The following is a 26,633-nucleotide window of genomic DNA, read 5'->3' as shown; positions in this document are numbered from 1 at the left end:
AACTTGCCTGAAGGAATATAATTACTTGGGTTTGTTTGACAACCAGGGGCTTCGTGTTTCACATTATTTTCCAGAATTCCTTCTGCAGATGCTCAGAGTTGCAGTATACTTGTCCTTTAATCATGTGAGGAAAGGTTCTGACTCTGTGTCTCCTGCCGTCCTATGTGTGTAGGGCTGTGAGGAGGCACTTGAGAAGGACAGAGGGCAAGCAGTTATTTTCCCTAATTGTGCTTCATTTATTACCTTCAGAATCAGAGTTTATGTTGAGTGTTGATTTTGTCTCATGGGATTGCAGTAAAGACATAATAGGATGGAATGGGCTGAACAAATGTGACAGATCTTATTATTCTGGGACATCACAAGTGTTAGTGCAGGAATTTTTTGGCTGTCTTTATTTTGTGTGACTTTTCCTAATTAAATATACCGGGGTGAGGGATGCCAGATGCAGGCTCTCAGACCTGAGGTTCTCAGCTCAGGTAGAGCTGGCTGAGGTCTGCTGCGTCAGGCTCTGACTCAAGGACAAGAACACACTGTCGGTGCCAAGGTTTGCTCAGAGATGATGCAATCTAGCAAATGCAGATCCATCTGAGGTCCGAGGACCAGAGACTTTGCCGTGTTTCGTAAGGGTTTGGAAAAAGACAAGAAAGAACAGAAAAGGGCGTTTGTCCTTGATCTTGCTGTGGAGGTTGGGAAGGCTGCAAGGTGTAGTATCCTGAGATTACACTGGAGACCTCAAGGAATTTGAAGTTTTCTGGACCTGTTTTTTGAATGAGAGAGGTATGTGCCAGCCTAGGTTCTTTTCTAGCTTAGAGTGGTAGAGTCTTACCCTTTCATTTCAAGTTCCTTTATCATGGCATTTCTATTTAAACTGGGTTGAGTTCAGTGAGGAAGGATTCTGTCTCAAGGATCTCATATGTATTGTGTACAGATTTTCCACCAAAGATTACAGCTTCTGGAGAATATTTTTATTTTGCCATCTCATTCTTGCATTTTTTAACAGCATACTTCATCAGCTGCAGAAGTATAAAATGTGTACATGTGCCCTTTTGCATTGTGTCTTTATTTCTTAATCCCTTGTCCCCTACCAATTGTGCAGGTGTCATGTAGCCCATACAAGAAAGTGGTAGGAGTTGCTCCTCCCCCAGGAAAAGTTTCTTTTCTAAATGCTCCACATGGAGACAGTTTCCCCACTGGCAATTGGGAGAGAAGGGATACTGCTGTGTAGCATTTTGCATTCTATTCTGCACCCTTTCTCCAAGAGTGTGTCGCTATGGGGCTCAGCTGGACCCTCAGTGGGGCTGCTAGAACCAACTGGAATCAGCTGCTTCCCACAGAAACCAGTCAGCCAAATCCCTCTCACCTGCACACCACTCACACAGGGGTGTAATTACATGTATTTAATCGAGATTTCTGTGTCTTTCTTCCATTTTTTCAGGCCCCTCCACATCCTGATCTGCAACGCTGCTGTGTTTGGTGCTCCCTGGTCCTTGACAGAGGATGGCTTGGAGTCCACCTTCCAGGTGAACCACCTGGGACATTTCTATCTTGTCCAGCTCCTGGAAGATGTTTTACGCCAGTCATCTCCTGCCAGGGTTGTTGTGGTGTCCTCTGAGTCCCACAGGTTGGTTTGATTTTGCTGGAATCTTTAATCCTTAGAGCATGAAACAGTTTGGGCACAACCACAGAAGTTTCTGAAAATGAAGGTCCTTGCTCTCAAACATTTGCCTTTGAATAATCATTTTGAAAATAGAAGCATTACTAATGCCTGTGGATGTTTCTGGATTTGGCTCTGTTGCTGGATAAAGCATGTTCTAGTTTTATAACAGTACGTAGATATTTTTTTGATCGTTCTTTGTGTGAATGCAGATTTTCGCTGCCTTTCAGACTGCTCATTGATTTTGTGAGGAGATGGAATAATAATTGATTAAATCTGAATGGCATGACCTATATTGATTTGTCATTCAACAACTTCAACATCTTAGCAAGAAGAATGTGCAGATATTTTAGCAGGAGAAACAATGCAATTAAAAACTGCTAGATGAAATCCAGTTGTTTTATAATGAGAAATTAGGGAATTCAATGCAGACATTAGCTGTATAACTGTAAAATGGGAAGCAGTGTAGTTAATACATATTACAAATCTGGCTATGCCTCTTTTGGTGAATTTTTTTAATTAAAATGTTAGATGCTCATCTTTTCTACTGCCAGGAAAAGTACAGTTGGCAAAAAAAAAAGGATGTTGGTGAGGTTTGCCTTATTTCAGATGTGCTTGTGTTTTTGTGTTAATAACTGAAAAGATGGTTTTGATTTGAGTAAAGTTCCTCCTGCAAAATTAATGCCCCAGTTCTGAATTTTACTGGGCACAAACCACTTACTCCTTGCTGATTTAGTTCAAGGACTGCAGCATTAAGCCTATAGCATCCAGCTTTAAACATTACAGTTGATTTCTATTTCACTTTTAGTTTTATGTAGCAGCTCTAGCAAACTAAAAGGAAGATGTGTGAGTTCCTTTTTTTTTTTTCTCTTCCCCCCCCCCCCCCCTGTCTTCATATTTTTGAAATGTTTTAGTGACCCAGAATGAAGCTTATTTTTTTTAATCTTGTTTCCATAAAATGTAACCCCAGGGACCTGGTAGAGAGAGACCAGCCAAGGGTCGGGCTGAAACCTTTATCACTTCCAAACACAGGGGCTTATGGTATAAATGACACACTGCAGATAGATTTACTTTTACCATTTTAAATTTATGATGGCTGAAATGAAAGGAAGCAATAGAAAATGCCAGTAATAATCCTCCCCACTGTTAAAAGACATGAAATGTCTAGTAATTAGGTGGTAACAAAATCTGGACATCCTTATCTTTGCAAATCACACCAGGTTTGTGAAAGCAAGTAGCAGAGTCCTGTTAGAAGTGAGGGCAGCTACTGCAGGGCAGGCGAGATAGCTCTAGAAATAAATCTGCCAACTCCAATCACTTGCCAGATGTGGAGGGCACAATGGGATACGTATAAATGAGCTGTTATTTAATGGGAGATTATGTTGAATTGTCAGCTGCTTGTTCCCCCTTGTAAGTTTGTATCTCTGATAGTATTTTAAATGACATCTTTGTTTTTCACTGTATGGAGTGCTGTGTGTAACCAGGGCTCGCATCTCTGGACGTCTTTATCTGTGTTTTTGAAAACGTTTTGAAAGTGCTCATTGCTAAGTCAGAGAGATCAGCCAAGGTTTAGAGAAGCCTATGTCTGTGTTTGAATAAAATAATTAACACAACTAGTAAATTTCCCTTTTTCTAGGGAATCCAAATAATGTCTTGCAGCTTATCTTACTGCTTAGACTGATTGTTGTAAATAACTGTGCTTTCCCAGCCTGTTTAATGGGAAGAAGTTTATGTAAGGAGTTAGTTAGGTATTATTAGGTAGTCGTTCTTTCTGACCTACTTGAGAACTCTGAGCCTTAAACCATGTCGTAAAACAGAAGTGTTGGTATCTAATTACTTCCATAAAGCTTGACTGGATCTTTTTGCTGGAGTCAAGACCCCCTGTTAGGGGAGAAATAAAGTCCCATGTTTGCAGAAAATCCTATCCTGCGCTGCTCCAAGGCAAAATATTTATTTGCCTCTTTGGTTCTTCGTTCATTTCTAGTTGCTTCTCTGGATTCAGCACAAATGAATTCTTTTTAAATTAAGGTTTTGGGTAATTTAAGCACATCATATTAAAATCAGAATAAAAAGTAGGTTGGCTTTCCTTCTGTCTTTATTTCTGTATTGTTAATTTGATTGTACAGCCCTTATTCCCCTGAATCCAATGAGATTGACTCACATAAGCACACTTGCAGGACTTGGACTCAAAATATGCCACTGCGTTCCCTTTATACAGGAACACACAAAGAGTTCTATTTATAGATTATTTTTGGTGTCATAAGTGATTACTTGCAGAATGAATATAGGAAATTCCTCCCAGAATAGTCCTGTTAATTTCAGAAATGCATTTTATCTAACTGAAAATTATGAAAGAGAAATTTTGTTGTTGAATTTGAAGGGCTAATTCTGCAAGACACAGAACATCCTGGATTCCTCTTGAGTTCAAATACTGCACTGCTTTTCTCTGAGCATGTTATAATTCTGCTCACAGAATGAATATAGAAATTCCAGCTGATCTCTTCATTTCTGGGCATGAGATGCAAAATTAGTGAAGATATTTTAAAACATTTTTCTAGTGTGTACTATAATTATGTTTATCCTTGTTCTCCCCAGCTGATTCTGAAAACTGAGTATTAAAATGAGCTTGCTAAATCCTTTTTATTTTTAGTAGCTCCTCTGAATGAAACATAGATCTGTAACTAAATGTAGTTATATTTTCTAATATTAAGATATACCAGTAAATTAATAAATGAAATTGTAAGAACTGGGAGGAGAAGTCCTTATGGAAATTTTCTTTTCTTCATCTAAATATCTTTAGAACATTCACTACTTTGTTTCTTTCCTTTTTTTTTAATAACAAACAGCTGGTGTTTAATGACTCTGTCAGACCCAATTAAAAAACGTCAACTAGTTACTTTGATTTGTGTTCAGCCATGCCATGGGTATACTTAAAAACATTATACTCTGCCAGAACTCATTTTGGCTTTGTTTACATTTATCTTTTAAACATATAAGACTATTGATGGCAAGTTACCAAGGTTATAACCCCTTTATATTCATCAATTTTTAATCTAAAAAAAAGCTTAAGAGGCAGGGAGACTCATCCATAGTTACTTGAACACTTAAATGCAAGTGTGCTCTGTGTGAGCACTGGATGAAGTGATCAGGGGATGGGAAGAAGGGGAAAAGAAAAGATGCTGGGTTGCTCTGCTTTTAACACAGAGTTATTTTATCCTACATTATTTCCTCCAAGCTGATCATGCTTTTATGGATATATGGCAGAATTTGTTTGTTTGGGTTTTTTAAATGTAAAATAAAGCGATTTTTAAGTTACATAGAATGTCTTTAAACCATCAAAGTGTTTTCTGAGTTGCTTTTGTTTATTGTTTGCTATTTCTAATGATCCAATAATTTTACTGCCATATTATATGGGACTGTTCCTTGGGTCTCAGGCATTTTCCAGTAGATGCTTTCAACTGCTAAATAAGCTGTTGTTTTATGTTGGTTCTGGCTGGGATCTACTCTGTTGTCTACATTTTATGTTGTTCTTAATGAGAGCGAAATTAACTCTGGGATATCTAAGGCATATTTACTTTCTTTCAGATTTACAGAAATAAAGGACTCTTCTGGAAAGCTTGATTTCAGCCTGCTTTCTCCATCTAAGAAGGAGTATTGGGCTATGTTGGCCTACAACCGCTCCAAGCTTTGCAATATCCTGTTCTCCAATGAGCTGAACCGACGCCTCTCTCCCCATGGGGTGACATCCAACTCAGTCCATCCTGGAAATATGATTTATTCCTCCATTCATCGTAACTGGTGGGTGTACACCCTGCTGTTTACCTTGGCTCGACCTTTCACCAAATCCATGGTAAGTGAATGCCTTAAACTATTTTGTGCATCTTCTTTTTTTTCAAATCGGGGGAGAAAAGTTGTAAAAATCCAGATGTATGTATCTACCTCTTGCCTTTTACAACCATGACCCTGATTTTAGTGGCAAAAATCATGCCAAGACAGTGCTCTAGAAGAGGATTCTTCAACTACTCAAGATTTACTTGGTCAATCTTCTGTTAAGGGACATTCTAACGTGGAGTGCATGGCTTTTTTTGAATACATGATTTTCACTGTGATTAAGCACATCCTATGTCTTAGGTGTGGGACAGTTTAGAGTTATTTCTGTGCTCAGGATACATAAAACATCAAAAAAATTGCTTTGGCTTTTAAGTGGAATATGTTGACTGCATTTTTTATGTAAACAGATGCCCTAGTTAGAAAAGATACTACAGACATTATTAATGGCTGAGGGAAAGTGCTTTCAGTGGTAAAAGCACCTTCATTCATATTTAAAAAAAAGCAACAACCCAACAATTTTCTTCATTCTTACAAAGTGCTGATGACAATGGGTGTTTTCCATTTGTCTCCATTGTATTTTGGACTGGAACCATGACATAATGAAAGACTATGCAGTTCTTCCATAGCCAAGGTTATGAGTCTTTATTATGTAAGAATTTTGCAGCACCTCCAGCACTTGGAGGTGTTACTCTTATGTTTTGAACCTCTGAGCCAATTATTTATGAGGAGTCCAGAATATTTTTTAGGCAGAGAATGGCATTTACTTCATTGAGATCTGACTTCCTTTAACCTTATAGACTGTTTCTCATTCCTTTTTCACTGACAAGAAGTGTGTTCCCAAAAAGAGGAGCAGGGACAAGGAGTCTCCCTTGAATGCTTGCTTCTATGAATCAGGGAAATGAAAAGATCCATACCCCTGCAGAATCATAATTTCTACTGGGATAATGTGTGTGGAAAACACAGGGTGTTTACAAATCGGATAACATGTGCATAAAAGAAAAATAACAAATCTTCAATAAGACCCATGGAGCAAAAATATAAACACTCCAGTTTTGACCACGTGTCAGTCAGGAGAGCCCTCACACCTCCAACCTCTGCCTGCGTTTTGCAGCCTGTACATCTGCAAAGCCTATTTATATCCACAAGATTGATACGTGAGCGCTCTGGCTCCTTGGGACAAGTCATAATATCTTTCAACAGCTTTTTTTTTTTTTTTTTTTTTTGACCAGGACCTATAAAACCCTGTCTCTGCTGTGTTAGGGATTGTTTGTAAAACACATTCTTGAAGTTCTCCTGAGGATGTGTAAGTGAATGTTATCAAAACCCCGTGAAAAGGATCCAGTCTGTGGACATTTATGAATTGTTAGTTTTATTTACTCTGACGTATTTTCACAAAGGGAACCTTTTGTGTTTGTTGCTCAGGGAATCTTATCCTCCAAGGAACAAAATAAAACACTTATGTTAGTTTTGAGTTCCTTAAAGGAATTGATAGATTTTTAAATAGTGTCTATTAATGAGTGTTACATATAAGAGAATACAAAGTATAGGACAAAGATATCAGCACTGAATAACAGCGCACTCTGGTCCAACCCAAATCACTTCTGTTAAGTCCTCTGTGTTTGTATTTCACTGAGGCTATTTGAATGTCATGATGGAGGGTATGGGCTGAGGTTAAGCATCAGTTTTACAACTCATATTCTGATATGAATTATGTTCCCCTGACCTCTACCAATGTTTCAATAGCCAGTAAAACTAGAAAAGTGCCCCTTCCTGGGTATGCAAACAAGCTGATCTGAAATTCTCAACTTCATCAGTGTAAGAGTTTCTATTTTAAGGCTTGTAGGGAGCAAATAAATTGCTGCTGCTGTTTTTTTTTTTTTTTTTTAGGGATTGTGCTGTTATCAACCTGCAATAGACTTTGTTGAGGATCTTTTTCTGGGCTTCCTTTCTGTATTTCTGTGGCAGCTCACCCTGGAGTTTAGATGAGTGTTTTGGTCAGAATGTTGGGAGTGATCTCAAAGCTTTTCAGCTGCAGTCCCAAGGTGGTGAGCTGCTTGTTCTTGAGTTTTCCAAGGATATCTGCATTGCACAATGCAGCATGATGCAGCAGCATTTAAAGTGGCTTCAGCTGAGCTGGGCCCATCACTGGAACTGAGCTTGGAGACAAGGTTGTGTGGAGAGAGGGGTGGTTTGGCAGCCCAAACAAGGAGCCACACAGAAATGCCTGGACCTGTTTTGATCTCTGAGGCTGTAGCTTTAGCTGCTGCAGCATTTGGTGTGTGGAGAGGCCAGTTCCTGGAGCCAGTTTGAAACTGTTTTCTGTGTCCTGATCTATTGGGCTCCTGGAGTCTGCATAGATGCAAGCATATATCTATATCCATATATACATACACACACAGAGAGAGAAACTGCAGCTGCACATTCCTGATTCTAAGACCTTTTTGTATTATTGTGGTATCCAGGAAGCAGTTTGAAGCATAGCAATGGAAACTGAAAACTGTTCCTTTCTTTCCCACCCACTCCTTTTCGAAATCTAAAATCCACAAGGATTTCTACACAGAAATTTAGAAGTATTTTGCAGAAAGCAATAGCTGCAAATAAATTGCCATTTTATTATTGAAGTAACTGTAGCCCTACTAATGTCAAAAGGCCTCTTTTACTTACCACAAAATAGTTACCCAGTAAGTTGGAGATGCTTAGCTTGTAATTAAATGTCAATTGAAACAAGTGGCCACTGTTAAAACAAATTGGAAGAGAAGTTCTGAAAGTAACTGTGTAGGCCATGCATATGTTTAGCTGGTTGATCTAAGGCTCTGGGGTTTTGGATTTTTTTTTTCTTTCTACCTCTTTTCCTCTCTTTAAAAACTGACTTGAGAAAAGTTGGACCAAGTTGTTTTTTTTGTTTTAACTAAATGGTAGTCATTCAGAACCCATCTGATTTGTCATTATTTACACACAAGACTAAAATACATTCATTGCAAGTTTTGAGCTTACACTGAGTGTGGTATCTGGTGTCACCCCCAGGTGATTTTCAGTGTACAAGGACATATAAAATTATAAGCAGAGTGCCATTATCACACGCTTGTGATAGTCTTACATAGACCCAAATATTTTTGTTGGCAGGTAACACAGCAGAAAGAATATCATGTGTTAGAGTAGCAAGAGCTTAACAGATGTTTCAGTGAACTGAATTTTCAAATCCTTTTACATTAAGAAATGGCTGGGGTTTGGGGAAGTTCTGAGGATATTGGGTTACATTTCCTGTTGCAGTGCAAAGCCAGCCATTGTGTTGGAGTTTAAGCAGATGTGTTACCCCCTTTTAATGGTTGGGAGTAAAACATTGGTTCTGTTGCTGAGATATAAATTACATTTATGAAAGCTCAACTTGTCACCTTTAAAAGCCAGTTAGAAGTAGTAAGACAACTCTGCCCTGAATTCTTCACTATGTAAGAGACTGATGTTTGAAGTGCTCTTTGATTTCTCTCTCCTCACCCAAAGGTAGTAACTTTACAGAACTGGATTTTGTATTTAAAACATTGCTGTTGAGAATTATAAGGAATATTTCTAAGGGCCTCGAAGTCCTCTGCATGTCTAATTTTTATATAAAGCTGTGAATTCTTGTTGCTGGGATGCTTTCTCAGGGGTGTTTGAGGCCGTAGCCCTGTATTGAAGTGCTCATACAGGCAGGAGGAAACCCCAGTACCTCCAATGGCTTCACTGGTAGTTGGAACTTGCCATAACTTTGAAGTGTTTAAATTTAAATTTCATGTCATGATTTCTGTGCACATCTAACTCCAGTGTTATTATGGCAAGAAATCAATCTGCATCTGCAGGAGTGGCTGCAGCCTAATGCTCACATCTGTTTGCTTTTGATAGAAGCCCAAAGGAGGCTCTGCAGCCTCATCACCCCTTTGCTTTCTCCCCTGTCCTATGCTGAAGAAGCTGGAATTGCCCTTGGAGCTGGGGATAGAATTCCCTCTCCATTTTTTGCTGCCCAAAGATTTGTGTGGGCTGTGTTGAGTTGATGTTGGCTTCCAGTTCTGGATTCAGAGTTCAGGCCAAATTCTGCCCTCAGCTGTGCCTGTTCAGCCCCGAGAGCAGCCCCGGGCAGGGTGGGTATGAGCGTGTTCCAGCACAGAATTTGGCCTCCATTTCCTTCCTGAAGGCATTCCTGAAAATGCACTGGGGTGTCTTGAAAAGCAAGAGATACCTCTTTTTGACAAGAGCTCACAGTTTGGGTTTGATCAAAATGACAGTTTATCTCAGGTTGAGTTCTGGGCAGGAAGTGAAAGAGGATGGGAGAGTGAGAGGGAAAAGCCTCCTACTGGATAATAGCAGTTGTAAGGAGTGAATAAATCCCATGGGCAGTTCTCCTGGTTTATGGATTAATGCCTGAAGTGTAAATGTTAAAGTGTTGCCAAACCACAGCTCTCCTTTTTACCATGCAGGTTTGTGGGCCTTGCCTCCAGGACCATGGAGGGACAATTATTTTATTGAACCCTGATAGCATGTTCTTCCTTCCTTTAAATTCCACTTTAAAATTGACTGAAGGAAGGTGAAGGAAGGCATACGTGGAAGAACATTTTGATTTGTTGTAATAGGATGGCAAAGAGATGCCTCCAAAGTATTTGTTGATCATTTTGTGTGTCCTATCCAGCAATAAAATGTAATATAAGCTAGTTTAATAATAAACTTACACTTAACTGATACATATTTTAACTTGCTGCTAAAATAAATGTAGCATGAAATATAAGGGCAAATTAAATTTGTCCCCTGTAACCTACACCGCAGGAATGGAAAGTCTCTCTGGAAACCTGTGCCAAAGTGAACAGGTCAGGAGCTCAGTGACCAGAATTGTGTTCAAGGGGAGCAATGGCCACAGAATTTGCTGTGCCCAGCACAGCCCCATAGCTGTTTGTGGAGCAGCTCTGTTTTTGTCCTCTAATTCTGTAGAAGAAATAAGGAATTTCTTCCTCTCCACCCTCCCAAACCAGATCCTTGCAGAATTTCAGAATGCTTTGTAAAGTGTGTGGGCTGCAAGGCAGGGAAATACTTGGTCCTTGATGTTTTATATTACATGTAATTAAATTAAAATTTTAAATGAAAAAAGATGATTTCCCTATATTTTCAGACTGAAAAAGCCCTTTCTTATTGTTGTTTCTTCTCTTTTGCTCACCATCACTTATGGAGCTAAAGTGCACCTGGAGTGCTGTGGAGTCTCTGAGGTGATGTGCAGCATTGATCTGCTCAGAATGTATTTGAGAAACCATAAGGCAGGAAATTTCTCTTACATTATGAGTGTTGAGGTGCTTGGGTGAAAGGAATGGTGTTGCACTCTGATAGAAATGGCTGAACAGGATGTCCAGTTTTTGGGGTTTTTTTGTCCATTTACCTTTGGGTTTTTTTTTGTCATTGCTATACTCAATATTATGAATTTGCCTCATCCTTATGGTAGTGTTCTTGAGGTCTTTTTCATACTGAAACAGCATGAGTTGTGTTCTTTGCTCAAAAATTGATCAACTACTGCAACAACTGAAAATAAAGAAGGCTTTGATTCTCCATGGGTAAAGATGACTAAAATTAGAACTGTGAGTTTGAAGAAATAGTAAAAATAATTTTTCTAAGTGTTAGGCAGTGAAACTCTGTAGTTCTTTTTTTTCCTTCTTTCATTTATTTTACATATTGCTGCACAGATATTCTCTTTTTTGATGTCAAATATTCCAAAAATATGTGGAAGTTTGTGGGGGAAAAAAGATTCTTTTTGTGGGAATCTGTGTTTTCACAGTGCGTAGTTTTATTCTCCTTTGTCAGGGAAGAAAACAGCTAATAACAGCATTAGAAAATCTTCTAGATTTATATGTACAATCTCTTGGCCTCCCTTTCTTCTGACTGATTAGATATAAGGTCTCTCTCAAAAGTGGGTGTGTGCTACTTTGCTGCATAAAAACCACATTAAAACTCTGGTCCTGTACAGGTTTTGTGACACCTCTGGTTTTGTGGCCACACACAAAAAATTTTCTTGTGTAGTTCACATAAATCTAATATTTTTTGACAAGCATTGCTAAGAAACAGCAAAAGAATTTATCATAGAGCTTTGTTAAAAATAATTGGGAAGGAGAATGTAAGGAAAATACACTGCAAGGAACTTTCTGGGTGCATCACATTCTTGAGTTGTAGAACTCCAAAACTATAAAATGCATGTTCGTATGCTTTTTCTGGCTTTAGCTGTCAACAGCAACTTTTCCTGGGAATAATCTAGTTGGAAATTAAGTCTTGATGATTTTTGTGAAAGCTGAAACAGATTGCCTTATTTTTCATGCATTTCTTTAGTGCTAATGTGAACATATGTCTTAACTTGGGAAAGTGGCAGCAATGGTCTGAACCACTCTTCTGATATTTTCTGCCCTAGATCTTAACATATCTATGAACTGAGGTAGTAGTTCTATCTTGGCTGCTGGTCTTCCTTTGTCCACTCTTAAATTGCCTTCAGATCAGGCTAGATATTGCTATGTGAATAATTTTAAGAAGGTCTGGTAAACAAAAGGACTTTCATAGAATAATCCTGTATGTTCTGCCTAATCTTTGACTTGGTGAGCAGTGAAAACTGGTGCTTGATATTACTGTGCATTGCTGAGAACTGAATTTCAGCGATGAAATTGCAAAAGTCCCCGAAGTCCCCCACTGATTTTTGCTTTGTGGGGCTGCAGTGCCCATGGGATGCCCCTTGTCACCCCAGGTCCCTCCAGATGAGGCCATTCAATCCTCCCTGTGACCTCAGAGTTTCTCATTGGGGAGCCCAAGCAAGGTCACTTATGCACTTTTTTGTAAATAAAAGTACAATCCACACCTTCTTAGTTAACCAGCTAGCACATAAATCACAGGATTATTTATTTTGTTTAGTAACGAGAGAGTAATAGAGGTAAAATTTTTATGAATAATTAATCAAAGCAAAGTCGATGTGCTGTGTGGTTCTTGTATAATGATCCAGGGAACTGTTGCGTTCTGGAAAGATAGTCTCAAATATTCAGCGATAAAGTTTGAGTTTCTAACTAGCAATGAGTTTTAAATCAGTTTTTAATAGAAAAACAGTCCCTAAAAACTCTTTTTTGGGTGTTGTTCATCCTGGGGAAGAGGCCTTAGTACTTGCAGTAGCTAAAGGAGCCCCAGGGGAGCTGGAGTGGGATATTTTTTACAAGGGGATGGAGTGACAGGACAAGGGGGAATGGCTTCAAACTGATAAAGAGCAGGTTTGTTTCCCTGTGAGGGTGGAGAGGTCCTGGCACAGGCTGTCCAGAAAATCTGGGCATAATGATGATCCACACATCTGAAATTCAGCAAAAGAAATACTTTTGGACGAAGATTAGTTTTTGTTTCTTTGACCCTTAGAAGTTAAAATCCTGAGCCCAAAATTAAAACGGTAAATGGTAAAAGTAATGAAATTACATAATTGAATGTTGCTAGTCCGTGTCATTTTGTGATCATAACTCACAGAGTAATATAAATTTTGTGGATTCTAGAACATGGTTTATCTTTCCTCACTCCCCCCCCAAGTTTCTATTTATGAATGGACAGATGTTCAGGAAACCCCAAGTTTTTGTTGGCCTTGGGTAGAATAGATGAAATATGGATTTTTTTTTAAAGAATGTAGGGTAGATTCTATGTTATGAAACTATAATTTAAATACTATTTCTTAATTAGGGGATGTAGTGCTTAGTTACTTTGCTTCCCTAGAACCCCTTGGTATCTGAGATGCTTTATTGTACCATGGTCTTTTCATTTCTCACTCTATCATCTTTGAAGAGGTGCCATACCACTTTAAACAGTTCACCAATCAGTTTCAGATGATGGATTCTCTTTAATCACTTACATCCAGAGAAAGTAAAATATTCCTTAGGAAGCCAAAGTAATCCAACAGAATGTATAGTGTTTGTGCAGCTGGATATCTTATTTATTTGAAGTTCTCAGGGAAATCTCTTCTGACTTTACAAAAAAGATGGAAGGGTAAACAGCACCAGTGTCCAAGTAATGTGAGCTAGAAACTCCCTTCTTTTAGAGAAAAGTCATTAAAAAAAGTATATTTGCAAGATCCAAAAATAATAAAGTATATCAAATTCAGAGTAGTACATAATGTTTTTTCAGTATTCTTACTATTTTTACATGTGTGTATATATATGTGTGTGAATGTACCTACATATCTTTCTGTAGAGATGAAAAATATACTTGAATCTTTAATATAGTTCATATTCCTGGAGAGGTGAACACAATAAGAGTCTGCTTTCCTGAAAATAAAGGTTCATCTGTTTGTTTTTTATTGTTTGACATGTCATTTATCATCATGTTGGCGTTCCCTGGACATAACTGCAGAACTGAATTAACATTCCTAAAAACTTCCTTCCAGGAAAGCTATTGAAAATACATGGGTATGTACAGAAATATGAATATTTCTAGACTTTTGGGAGGTATCCCACTGTGATGCTAATAGGGTTTCTAGTTCCTGTCTATTTGACATATAGTAGGCTATTCCAAAGTTTGTTTTATATATACTTATATATATTTAGGCATCCATTTCTTTTTTTCTTCCTCCTGAGGAAGATGTGGGGGAACTTGCTGGGGTGATTTGTATGATTTCCTTATGATAAAGTAGCAGATTTGCACTCATTCTTTTCAGGGGGAAAGCAGACATATTAATGAACCAATCCATTGTGTTTAATTTAGTGTAAAAATGCACCAGAAATGATACAAGACTTACTAGTTTTACAATAATCTGTATGAGGATTTGTAATTAGAGAATTTCTGAATTTACTTCAGCTTTTAAAGTTCTCTTGGGACTTACAATATTTGAGTTATTTGGATTTTCCAACCTCTTTATTCTGCTGTTTCTAGGAGGTTGTTAGAGTAGTAGCATCCACCCTATTTTAGCAAGGAAGATGTCAGTAAGTATAAATAACACAGTCAAATTCCATCCATTATTTTAGTGGCAACATGTTTTTGCAGTTATTAACTATCACTATGGATATAGCACAGTCTTCATTGCCAAAAAAATCTATAGAAGGTAGTTGAAGAATTTTATTAATTGCAAAAGCATCACCTTGAAATAAGATAGAGATAGCAATGTTGGATGATGCATCTTAAATAGAAATAAAGTATTTTTTGATATACAGAGAGAATTGTTTGTCTTGAAAACAAGATCTACTTGTCCCAAACATGCAAGATTGATTTGTCAGTGCTGTAGATTTCCATCTCCTATACTGTCTTAAGGGCTGATAATTTCCAAAAGTGGAAGTCTTTTTTTCCAAAATGGAGTTGAGCAGACACAAGAGTTGAAACTCACTGTGAGTTTATTTTTAATGTTCAGTTGCACCATTTCTCATTACTTTCTCATAGATGGGTGTGCACATACAAATAACTGGTGAGACTCCTGACTGGTTATGGAAGCATTTACTCAAGTTTGTGTGGAAGGAATAGGTTTGAAAATTCTTCTGTTGAACTGGCACATCAGCACTGATTTTTCTTTGAATGCTGTACCTACTATTATGCAAAAAATATTGAAGGACACTTGAATTTAACAAGGCAGAGCATAAGAATACTTGGAAAACATTAGGTTTAATTTTTTTCTTTAAGTTCAACACTCTTGAATGTAGGGTATTTTTCTTAGGATTACTTTGTCTCTCACTGTAATTAATTAATGAATGCAATTAGGATTTTTTTCATTTTGTGAGAAAATTGGAAAGGCAATTTCTTTCCACTGAACAGCATTACTATTAAATTGTTGTCCTGAATTGTCAAACTTGCATTATGATGGATACTAACAATACAAGAAAACTAATTTAGCACTTCAAGTAAAACATCCATCTTGGCAATTTTTTATGATAATGAATTTGTAACGGTGTAATTTAGAATCTGATTGTCTGCTCATGTCAAGTACCTCATCCCATCCCAAACAGTGTGGTTATCTAACAGTATTAATTATGGAGAAGTGGCATGATCTGAAAAATGATATTGTTGACAGTCAGGCTTCCCATGGCAGAGCAGTGTCCTGCCCTTGTAGGAAAGGAGTTTTCCCATTGCAGATTTCCAAGGCAAAGGTCCCAAAAATCAACAAGGTGGACATCTGAAAAGTCCTTTCCCGTTTCTTCTTGTGGATCACTGGTGACCATTCTGCTTGTAATACCATGGCGTATATGTAAAATTTAAATATTATTTTCTTCATGTGTTGCAACACTAAAATAAGGGTTTTCTGGGAAATAAATTTTTGTTTGTCAAGATATCATGAGTAAACAGAAGTAATTTAACTAGTTTACCTGAACTGAATGAACTACATTGGTATTATTGGATGAACTACTATGTACAAAGTGAGCCTCTCTCTTAGCTTTTGCACCAAAAGTGGTGATTGTGTGAAAGAAAATGATGTGTTGACTTCTTCCATTCCCTTGATGGGAAATGTGTGTGAATTTTCAACTTTTAAAGGAATTATGGCAGAAAGTATCAACAAAACTGTCAGTTCCACTTGTGATATATATTTATTGTCTCCTTCTTGGCTTTATGTTTCTAAAGGAAATGTTTTCATATAGAATGTCTTTTTATTGAAACAACAGCTGAGCTTACTTTTGGTGATGAGGTGAAATTTATCATTATTGAATTACATGTATGCTCATTCCATAATCAGTAATGTGGTGTTTTAAAGGGTCTTCAGCTAAAGTAATTTAGGCTCTTTGGAGCACAAACCAGACCATTGCTCGTCCTGGAAAATCAAATACTCTGCGTGCCTACCCATGGCCAGCAAAGCTGAACACTGCCTGGGGCTTTTTCTCCTGTTAGGAAGGGACAGAACTCTCATCTGAAAGTTTTGTCACTGTCCAGGGCAAAGATTCCTGTAAATGCAGCCTAGCTGCTAATCTATTCTCCAAAAATAATGTTTATGGTTGGTAATGAAATGTGACGGGGCTGAATTGTGGTCATTCCTGTTCATTGTCATCATAAGAAAAAAACCTTTGCTCTCCTTCCTCTGCTGTTTCCTTCTGCTGCCAGAAACATCCATGAATTAATGATAATGTAGTGCTCAGATGATGCAAAGAAAGGGTTGTCCAGACCTGAAATGGAGACTGAGACCTGGAATGCTATTTGCTTCAAACATCTCTACTGAAATGTTTGTAGTCTGTTGTGCCTTAACACTTTGGGAGATTTTTGGGAGTCCTTCCCGAGCACGGATTCTCAACTTATTTGAATGACTTCGTTACTGCATAAGTGTGAATACCGAATGTCAACAGTGCACAAATGAAAGCTTGTTCCATCTTCTTCATTCGTTTGGTTTGTCGTTTTCACAACGTGTATATGTTAGGGCAAATGCTGTTGTGTTACAACCATGGTTTTTCAAACTTCTGACTTCCTCTGTATAGGTGAAGTAAATGAATTACCAATTTTCTTTGGCATGATTTACTTTTGAGACTTTCTGGTGGCCTGGGGTATTTTTTTATACTGTAAAATGAAACTTGGTTGATAACTGTTGTGTCAGAAGACAGATGTGATTTTTGCCTTCCCATGGAGAGATGGGCAGTAAAGCTACTGCAGAATATTGGTGTGTCAGTTTTCCAGGACTAAAAGTGGAGGTCTCTTGAACTGATTTAAGTCTTTTCTGATTGTCATGCTTTTGCCCATGTTGTTCCCTTATCTCTGGTTTCTGTCCAGGGCTATTCTGTCTGTTTAGCTGTGTTTGTTAACTGATGCCAACTGAAAATGACAAAGTCAGGGCTATCAGTAGTGTGCTCACTTCCCACTACAGTAATGCCTGGCTAAAGGCTATTTTCCACAACACGGTATTCATTCAAATACAAATAAAAAAATTGCCTGGACCATTTTATGTCGTCTTTAAGAATATTAGATGAGCCACTTTAGAACATTTTATAGGCATTGCAACTAAAACCTTTATGGAAAGCTGTGGATTAAGTTTCTCAGCCATGCCATGCCCAAAGACAACACGTGCTGTAGATGGACAAAATATGGGCTGCAGATAACATTCCTGCTGAAATCTCTATGAAGGGACTGTTACACTGAACTGATGCCATTTTCTGCATAGTACTGCCTTAACCACATGTAAGTGTGGTTTTCAAAAGTTAAAAATAAAATTTATAAAGAGTGGAGAAATGTTCCACAATGACCATTCTAATGTTTGTAAGTTTTGCCTGGGATAGTAACAAAGGAGTAAATAATGGCGTTTTCTACCAAAAAAGCAAAATTTTAAGATGGTTACTTTTTTTTTCTGATGGCAGTTAATGGCTAAAATCTAGATTCTCAGGCAACACGTACATAAATACCCACAAAGAAGGAAAAATAGGGAAAGCATGCAGAAGGAAAACTATTCTGCATGTGTTCTCTGTGCAAACAGCTGAAATAATGCTGATGGAAAAATAATTTTATTTGTGGTAATCAAATGTATAGAATTAAGTGAAGAATTTGCTGTTTCTTCTGAGTTTTCAGATGATGACCACTTTCCCTAAACATTTATATTGTGATTACTTTTTTCTGTTGAAAAAGAAATGTTTTGAATGGATTCAGATAAAAATGTTTTATTTTTTCCTTATTTTCTTCCCCTTCCCTCCCCTCAATCATGTCAAAAACTAGAGAAATAATTCTCAAATTACTACAAACAAGTCATTGGATTTCAGGGGGACTCTTCAGTCTCATAGGTGACTGTATCTAAAATTTCCAAGTGTGGTCATGAATAGAGTGATGGAAGCTGTTTCCCAGTTTTCATCACAGAGAACCTTAATGGATGCCAATTAAAATATATTTACATATGTACTTGCATTTCCCACCATAACGTGGAGCCTATAACATGATTTATACTGACAGATACTGATTGTTGTTTAATTCTTCCTTTTATCCACACACTTCTGAATTATGAATTATATCAATCCTTAAATCTTTGTTTGTTTTAGAGTAGGTTCTCTTTTTTTTTTTTTGCCTCTTGGCACACCATATATACGCTAGCAAGTGCTGCAGTTTCAGCTGCATTTAAGGAAATATTGTTGTAAGGCTTTTATGTGCTGTACTTCAATCAGCTAGTGCCAGCAGTATCCCAATAGAAAGACCCTCAACAGACCATTTTCAGCATTTTGCTGCAATTAAACTCCTCTGGTTTTAGCCCTCAGGCAATTTAGTACCTTTTTACATATGCACATTATGAACTTTTGACCAGGGCCTGGTAGTCATATATTAGATAGCAGCTTTTGAAAGCAGACTTAACAAGTTCCTCAGAGTATTACAGCCAGAGTCAGTTGTGGAAAAGGTAATTTAACCAACTTGCAGTGAGGCCATTCAGAATCGTACTGATGATCCTAAATATGTCCTTTTTTTTTTTTTTTCCTTGTTTCCTCTGGAAGCTGGTAGCAAGAGCTCTCAAAGAATGTGATTGATCTTTTATTCAGTAGCTAACGAGGGCTGTGATTCTATTAGTGCTCTACAAGGCGAGGGAACAGTGATTTAATGAAGTGTCTGGCGAGCTGGTCATAGATTTATCCTGTTGTCTCTAATTTGCAGCGCCGTTGTGAGCGCAAAAGAAACTGCACTGGCAGTGCCATTAGGCAGGTATTTCCTTAGTAAATTGTTGTAAGGTCAGGTGTAGTTATCTGGGGAAGGCGATGCCTCAGCCCTCACTGTCTGGAGATGACAGCAGCTGTGCCGAGCGCTCGCTGGAGCGGAAAGGGAGGATCAGAGGTCCGGCTGCGAGCCCCACTCGCCGTGCAGGAGCAGATGAACTGCCAGGGAGGACTAATAGAGTCATAATTGGCCATTAGAACTGCAAAGGTGCAATAACATCTTAATACAAACTGGCTGACGCTAGACCTAGTGTCGGGTGCTGGGAAGCTCCGTGGTCGCTCGATCTAGTAAAGCTCCTTTTTTTTTTTTTTTTTTTTTGCTCTTAAAAAAACGAGGCAATGCATCCTAATCGCTGTGGTACAACAAAAATATGAGAACATCAGAACTTGAGTTGCTTTAAAGTGACATTAATGTCTTCAGTACATTTACTTTGGCGTGTAACCTGTCAGTCTTACTCAGAAACGATGCACTGAAATTTGCCATGTAGCTATGGATAAAATATCATCGTAAATATGCTTTGGCTTTTACTTAATTAGTACTAAATAATGCATTTTATTCCTGTCAACCAAAGGCTACTGAATTTTTGTGTTGTTTTTCTTTGCTAAGCCGAGATGCGATTCTGGTGATGCCTGTGGTGTGGCACATCTTTTTTGCAGCGTTGTTTTTTCACAAACCTCTGAGTCCAAGTTAGCCAAAGGCAACCATTTTCAGAAAGAAATTGTCTTGGCATGAATTTCTTGGTAATTCGAGGAGGAAATTATGGTATGGCTTTACACATTGTCAAGGAGATCAGTCAAATATTTCAATCCAAAAGTAATATTGCGAAATAATGAAGCAGATCTCTCATGTGTGGTTCTGTCCTAGGTAGGCACAAAACAGTAGATAAATATTTAGTTTTGAGATTCCTGTGGCAATTCCTGGTGGCAGCTGGAGGATCCCCATGTAGAAAAGTGGTCAAAGCTGATAATTAGAGAGTAGGCAGAGATGACATTGTGGGAGTTGGTCCACTTAGTTTATGTGTAGGTTGCAAGCCAAATTGGGATCTCAGCCTTGTGTTCCAGGCTCTGTGCATAAAGGGTAAAAAAAAGCTTCTGGCCCAAAATGCATCAAATCTGATTTAAGGGAAACTGCAAAAATCTCTTATGCAGCGGATGAAATGTGGATCTTGGCAAACAGCAAGGAGACAGCACCATGATAACTTGTCTCCTTATATAATTACAGCACACACACCACCAAAGAGTTGTCATTGTGCTCAGATGGATGATTTTATTTTTGAAAGTTAAGTTTTTTTCAGTTGCACGAGCCCTTGAACTCCTGTGAACTTGACACCCTCTGGGATGTCATGTGGGAACCCTGTTAAATGTACAGACACAATTAGTCTAGAAAAAGAGATATTGGGCTTTTAAATGAACAGCAGGAGGATTTAAAACAGTAAGCCAAACTTTCTAATTTCCTAATATTGACACTTCTGTCCCTCGCAATCTTATTATAGTATTATTCTCTGCTGATCTACCATTTCATCAAAAAGTCTACAATGGAACTAAAAATCTAAGCCTTTTAGCCCATAGATCATTGCACTTGGTAAATGGCTTATTGTAGATTAGATAATGTGGTTCATAGCACATCCAAATCGATAAAAGGCTAGTCTGAACGTAGTGAAGTGCTCTCAGTCTGATTCTTTTTATTAAGTATATCAGCCATGAGCAAAGTGAAAATTTTAGTCTTTTTGCTTAACTTGATGTAAGAAAAAGACACTGCTTAAATTTCTGCATGGTTGTTTTCTTTCCTAGAGAAGATCTGTCCCCACAGAATTTAGGGTTTTTTTGAATCAAAATTAAATATATGTCTGAAAAGCGATGCAATTCTTATATTGGCAATATTCAGAGCCCTGTGGTTTGGTTTTCCAAATCATCCCATGCTAGAAATGAACCCCTAGATCTCACATTTGTCAGATATTCAGTGGTCTCTGTGAAATAAATTGTTTCATAGCTGTTCTTACAAAAATCATCAGCAGAAACTCTCAACTTCAGCAACAAATGGAGGTGGAGAAACATGAAAGAAATATTTTGAAGGTAGAGTGGATGATTCAATACCCAACAAGGAGTGGTGTTTTTATCTAGGTCAGGAGAGGCCCAGGATTCACCAGGAATCCAGGGCTGGAAGGGAGGATGTGGTGGTTCCTTCTGCTTTATCCAGTGAATGATCCTGTGTTTCTGAAGGGGTAGGAATATCAGAAAGGTGCTATTATATATCCAGAAGAAATTGAGGAGGCTGTTATGTGTGTAAGGGGGAACTGTTATGGAGAGAGCTTTTTACCCTTCTAGGTCAGGTTATACTTGGGACCCGGAAGAATGGTGGCAAAATGGTAATTAGTGGCTCTGCCTCTACTTTCCACTCACTTTCATTCATTGCAATTTTTTATCTTCCTGTTTACATCCATGACCTGTCCTGCTGAGCAAATGCTGAGCTGCTGAACCAGGTCAAGAGCTTTTCCAGGTTTTGCAGCTTGGCTAAAAGGGGGTTTTAAAGCTATATTAAAAATCCAGTGAATAGCTTGGAATTTCTTGCAAACAATCAAGTCAGATAAACTGTAATTGGTTGCAGGGAGATGCTCTTAACTTACCATTCTTTGACCATGTTATTGACCAGTATGTGTTCACCCATGTTATTAATAATTTATCCTTTGAAAAAATCTATGTGCATTATAGCCTTTGATCTCAGAAATTTCAAAGCTGAACATGCTATTTCCCTTTTCCTTTTGCATTTTTTTTTCTTTCTTTTAATAGAAATTTTAATAGAGAAGAGAATGAAAAAAAATTTTAAACTTTTTTTTCTTTTTGATTTTGGTGGGAGGGCTTCCTGATGACACCCATCCCTGGTAATGAGAAGTGTACATTAATACACTAAGAAAATATATGAATAAAAAAATCAAGGCAAGCTCACTGTTCTTTGCAGATGAAAAATGTTTGAAAACAAGACTTAATGCATCTAGTAGATTAAAACAGAAATTAAAGACTTTAGAGTAAGAAGAGATCAAAGGCTGTCTTTTCATTGTTCTTCTTATTGTTTATTGACTTCAAAAAGACTTTTTAGTTTAAGCTGACTTTAATGTCTCTTGAATGTTCTTTTGTAAAGTGACTTTGAAAACTCACGGATAATGTCTTCATTAAGTGGGAAAAAATCTTGGTAAAAATGTAACTGTGACTTTGCTTTCATTATAATAGGAAGAGATAACACTTTGCTTAATTAAGGTCTGTTTTCCCTCTGTTCAGAATTTTACGACCATTTTTTTTTCATTGAAATTAGTGCTGATAGAAGCTTGAAGTAGACATTGCTAAACTGAAACTTAGTTTTTCGGAGAAGTATGGTAATGTGAGTTCTCTGTCTGTATTTGTTAATCAGTTGATCAGGAAGTTGTCTTGTCTATGTGAGCTATTTTAGGAAACAAAAGAAAAAACAAAACCCAAAAGCATATTCAAGTTGTGTTGATTCTAAAATAAAGCAATGCTTCTTGTGTTGTTTGGAATGTTAATTTAGAGACTTTCTGCTCTCATTCTGTTTCCAAATGTGTTTTTCTCACCAATCCCTGATGACTTGATGTATTTGGATTACGTTAATATCTGTATTTATAATGACAGTAAAGATCTCCAATCTGTGGAGGCAAATGATAGATTAGGAAAGCCACACTGAGTAACTTCTCTGGGGAGTAGCGTGTACTTTCCACAGTGGTTTGGAGTTTAAAAGATGCAGTTGAGGGGTAGAACTTGGCTTTCCCCCTCACTACAGTTCATCTTTTTCTTATGGTTCTCTGAGACTCAGTTCATGTTACTTTTAGATGGAAAGGGAATGATCATGGTTTCAGGAAGCGCACTCCATCTTTTGACATAATTGAGATACTCATTTTTGGTTTGATCCTCACTTGTCTGTAACTTTGGTACAGTAGGTTTAGCAGTTTCTGACATGGGTGTACAATGCAGCTCTGATGTTTGTTACTCTGGGGGTATTAGACAGTTGTGATGGAAAGTTTATGATACTCACCCTTCCCCTTCTGTGTATTTCTGGCAGGGCTCTGTGTGCAATTCTTGGGCAATCTCCTTGGCTCTTACTGAGGATCAAAAGATTCGGATTTACAGTCTGCAGAAGTTGTTTGCAAGACCTTTTTACGTACTTAAACTCAGCAACTCCTTTCAGCGTGATAGCTGAGATTCCAGAGTTTTTTTAATGAGAAATGTATGTTGTGTGATTTCTGTAACTACCTCGCCTTACGTCAGCTTTAAAGGAGATTGTCTTCAAAAGGAAAACCAAAGCTATGCTTGTTTCCCTTTGCTTCCATTCGTGGCTTGGGACAGAGCAGCAAAGCTATTCTAGGCTAGACTTAATTTTACTGATGTTCAGCTATGATACACTTATTAGGAATCTTATATCCAGTGCAAAAATGAAGCACGAGGCACTGGAAGGGGTGTCCTTATTGCTGTGTGACTGTAAAAGCCACACTGTGTTAATTTTGAGACTGTTGCTTGTGCTATTTAATGTTATATTAATGTCTTATGATTTTCTTTTACTTTGTTTTAATGTGGGCAACCATATTTTGGATTTGGTGATTCAGTATACAACAGTTCCTTTTTGTAGACTATTACTAGTTTTCATATCCATACATTTTTTGCAGTATCGCTGTTTTTATGGCACAAATGGTTTCTACAAGCGTAGTCTTTGTGGGTGGTTTAGAGGCTCAATTACCCACTGAAATGGAGGAAATAAATGTCCTCAAGGGTTTGCATTTGGATCATATGACATTGTGGGGCTCAGCTCGTTGTTAATAATACTTACATCTGTGTAGCACACAACAGCACGAGGCAGTCTTTGAAAATGTAACACAGCAGTGCTGCTGGTACCCTTGCAGAAACATCTGAATTCTTTTACGGGAGGTGACAGAAAAGTAAGCCAGGATGAAGAAAGCAAAAAAAACTCAGCTGGTGAAATTGATGTCATGCCTAATCCTGCCTATTAGATTGAGTAGCTAATGTGGAGGCTATGAAAATGTTCATATTTATCATGCATGTGGCAGATGCTGTTTGGGTTGCATTGCACGTTTGCGCTATGGGCACTCAAGGGGCCAAGATTCCCCCAAGCCAGAAAGAAGCCGAAACTAGAAGGAGAAGAAAGGGACAAGGAAGAAAAATATTGGAAAAATGAATGTAGCTAAATTCCAAGCTTATTATTGCAATAATTTTTGCCTTAATTTTGCAATAGGAAATAGCGAGGGGTGGTCCTACAGTGTGGAAAAGATGTGGCACTGTGGAGATTTGGCTCTTCTTGCACTGGGAAACAACAGACACCCAGGACATGGAGAACTTAATCCCTTGGAATTCTGTGCTCAGTGCTTGTGAGCAAAAGGTGCCAAACTTGGTTCCCTCATCGGTGCTATGAACATTGAAACGCATGAGAGCAGAGTTTGGCTCAAGGGTTTGTTTGCATATTTGCATGCTTCACTTACTTTATTAACCACCCCAGACCGGGTTTCCTGCCTTGAACGTAAAGAGAGGCCACTGTCGTGGTAATGTAGAAAGTGAATTAAAAGGAGAGATGTGAAACATCTTCCAAAGAAGGTGAGATCAGAAAAAAATTAGGCTGTTTCAAGAATAATTATGTAATGGTTATGTATGTCAGATAATAAATACCTCATAGCAATGATTCCTAGGTTTCTTTGTGGATATAATGCCTCTCATTATGATCCCAAGTTCTATTATGTGTTTTCCAGAAGTCATCCAAGCCCATTCTGGAGATCAATGTACTATGTAAAATATTATATTAACAGATTCAATGTTTGGCTGAGAACTGTGTGAAAAAGAGGGTGATACAGGGTAATATCTCTCCAGAACCACTTGAGTTGTCTTGTGATGAGCTCTACCTCCTTGTTGCCTATTGTGTGTAGCAACAGGGGACCTGGGGGGAACTCTTAAGAGCAGAAGGGTCAACAATTCACAGAGGGTTCAGGCAGTGTAGCTCTCTGTTGGCTCTGAAGACCTGAAATACCCAGAGCAGGCTATTAAATTCCTGTTTATAGCTGGGCTGTATAGCTTCACACTCTAAAGTTGCTTTCTGCTTGAGCAAAACAGTAAATTCCTGAAAGCTGGCAGTGTTGGTCTGTTAGAGAAGCTCTTTCCTGAAATGATCAGAGCTGTCAGCAAGGAAACACTGTAGGCATCTCTGTAGAAACAACAGTTTTATTTTTGTTTGCCTGGTTTGGACACCTTGTAGCACTTCCACACTTGTTTTGGCTTGGCTGTTTTTATCTTTTTTTTCTGGCATTCCCTTTCAAATCACATAGTTGTATTAGGCAAATAAAGCACTAATTGTTAGAAGCCATCTCCCTTCTACCCAATGTACTGACAAGCAGTTCACATCCCCTCAGACTTTTCCCTGTGTTCAATATTGGCAGTAAATGTCCTTTCTGTTGAAGTTTTGGAGTCCAAATGATGTTTGTGTATGGGTTTTTTTTGAATGTAGAAGTTAAGGTCATGTTTAGAGGTTTCATTAGGACAACATCTTCCTTTAGAGAAGAGCCAGTATCCAGCTGCTGCTCAGCTGTAGGAATGAGCTTCTGCTTCCCTGCTCCTGGTACTGGAGTGCCACAATTTTATGGAGTGCCACTATAAATCCTGAGCCTGGAAGTGTGCTGAGACTTTCCCTAGTCATGTGTGCCCTGCATGACAGTGCACATGGTTACCTTCCCAACCTTCCCTCCCTGGGGACGAACACTTTAATGCTGCATCCATTTACATCACAGTTGTATTAATTACGTTTAATGTAGTTTTGAGGTAAGGTAGCACAGCCTGATTTTAGGGAACGGTGTGTGTTGTAATGAGGCTTGAGTACCATTGATCTATGACTTGGATACAAGGGATTCTTAAGGGAGTTTGCTGATTTATGTAGAAGACTGATGTCCGTGGCCATTAGGAAACACCAGTTTTTATTACCTATCAATCTCATGGAAAATCTTTAGCAGGCTGATCTCCTGTAATAGTTATCTAATCTGTTAAATTAGAGATTAATGAAATAGGAACATTACAGAAGAGGAAAAAACACTTTTCAGAGCTGGCAGTATCATAAGAACAACGTAGACTTATTTGAAAGCATGTACAACAGCAGTCTGAAGACAACAAAAGGATAAATCTGCTCATGCTATTGCTGTACTCATCTTCAAATTGCAAAAATCTATGTGGATATATGGGTTAGTAAATTACTAGAGCAATGGAGCATATAGGACCAATTCCAAAATAGAAGAAAAGTAGAACACACCATTTGGAATATCACATACTCATTTGTAGAATGGTCATAGAATTTAATAGAGTTCAAATTTAATTCTGCTTAACTGCATCTTTATTTTTAGATTTGTGGAGTTCAAAAGATGTTACTTATCCAAATACTTTAGCAAGACCAAAAATTAGAAGAAAGAAATTGTTCACTGTAGAAAGCTGTGACTGTTATTTATGAGAATTGTGGTTTGGATACTGGAAATCTTTACACAGGGAAAAAACCTAGTATCTTAAAT

The 26,633-nt window shown here is 38.0% G+C and overlaps 1 protein-coding gene across 19 annotated transcripts in view; it reads left to right on the top strand.

Moving 5' to 3' along the window:
- Positions 1–26,633, top strand: part of WWOX (WW domain containing oxidoreductase) — a 478,837-nt gene that overhangs the window by 105,651 nt on the left and 346,553 nt on the right. For 14 of the 19 annotated variants that reach the window (XM_040075519.1, XM_040075531.1, XM_040075530.2 and 11 more), the window contains exons 7-8: positions 1,436–1,621; positions 5,240–5,504. In XM_040075519.1, the coding sequence (XP_039931453.1) occupies positions 1,436–1,621; positions 5,240–5,504 (451 nt within the window). The other 5 variants (XM_040075521.2, XM_040075536.1, XM_040075524.2 and 2 more) reach the window with 5 other exon arrangements.

Source organism: Hirundo rustica, chromosome 11, assembly GCF_015227805.2.
Source record: "Hirundo rustica isolate bHirRus1 chromosome 11, bHirRus1.pri.v3, whole genome shotgun sequence".
NCBI classification, from domain to species: Eukaryota; Metazoa; Chordata; class Aves; order Passeriformes; family Hirundinidae; genus Hirundo; species Hirundo rustica.
Note: the sequence above shows the minus strand (reverse complement) of the source record. Positions and strands in the feature narration are given on the sequence as shown.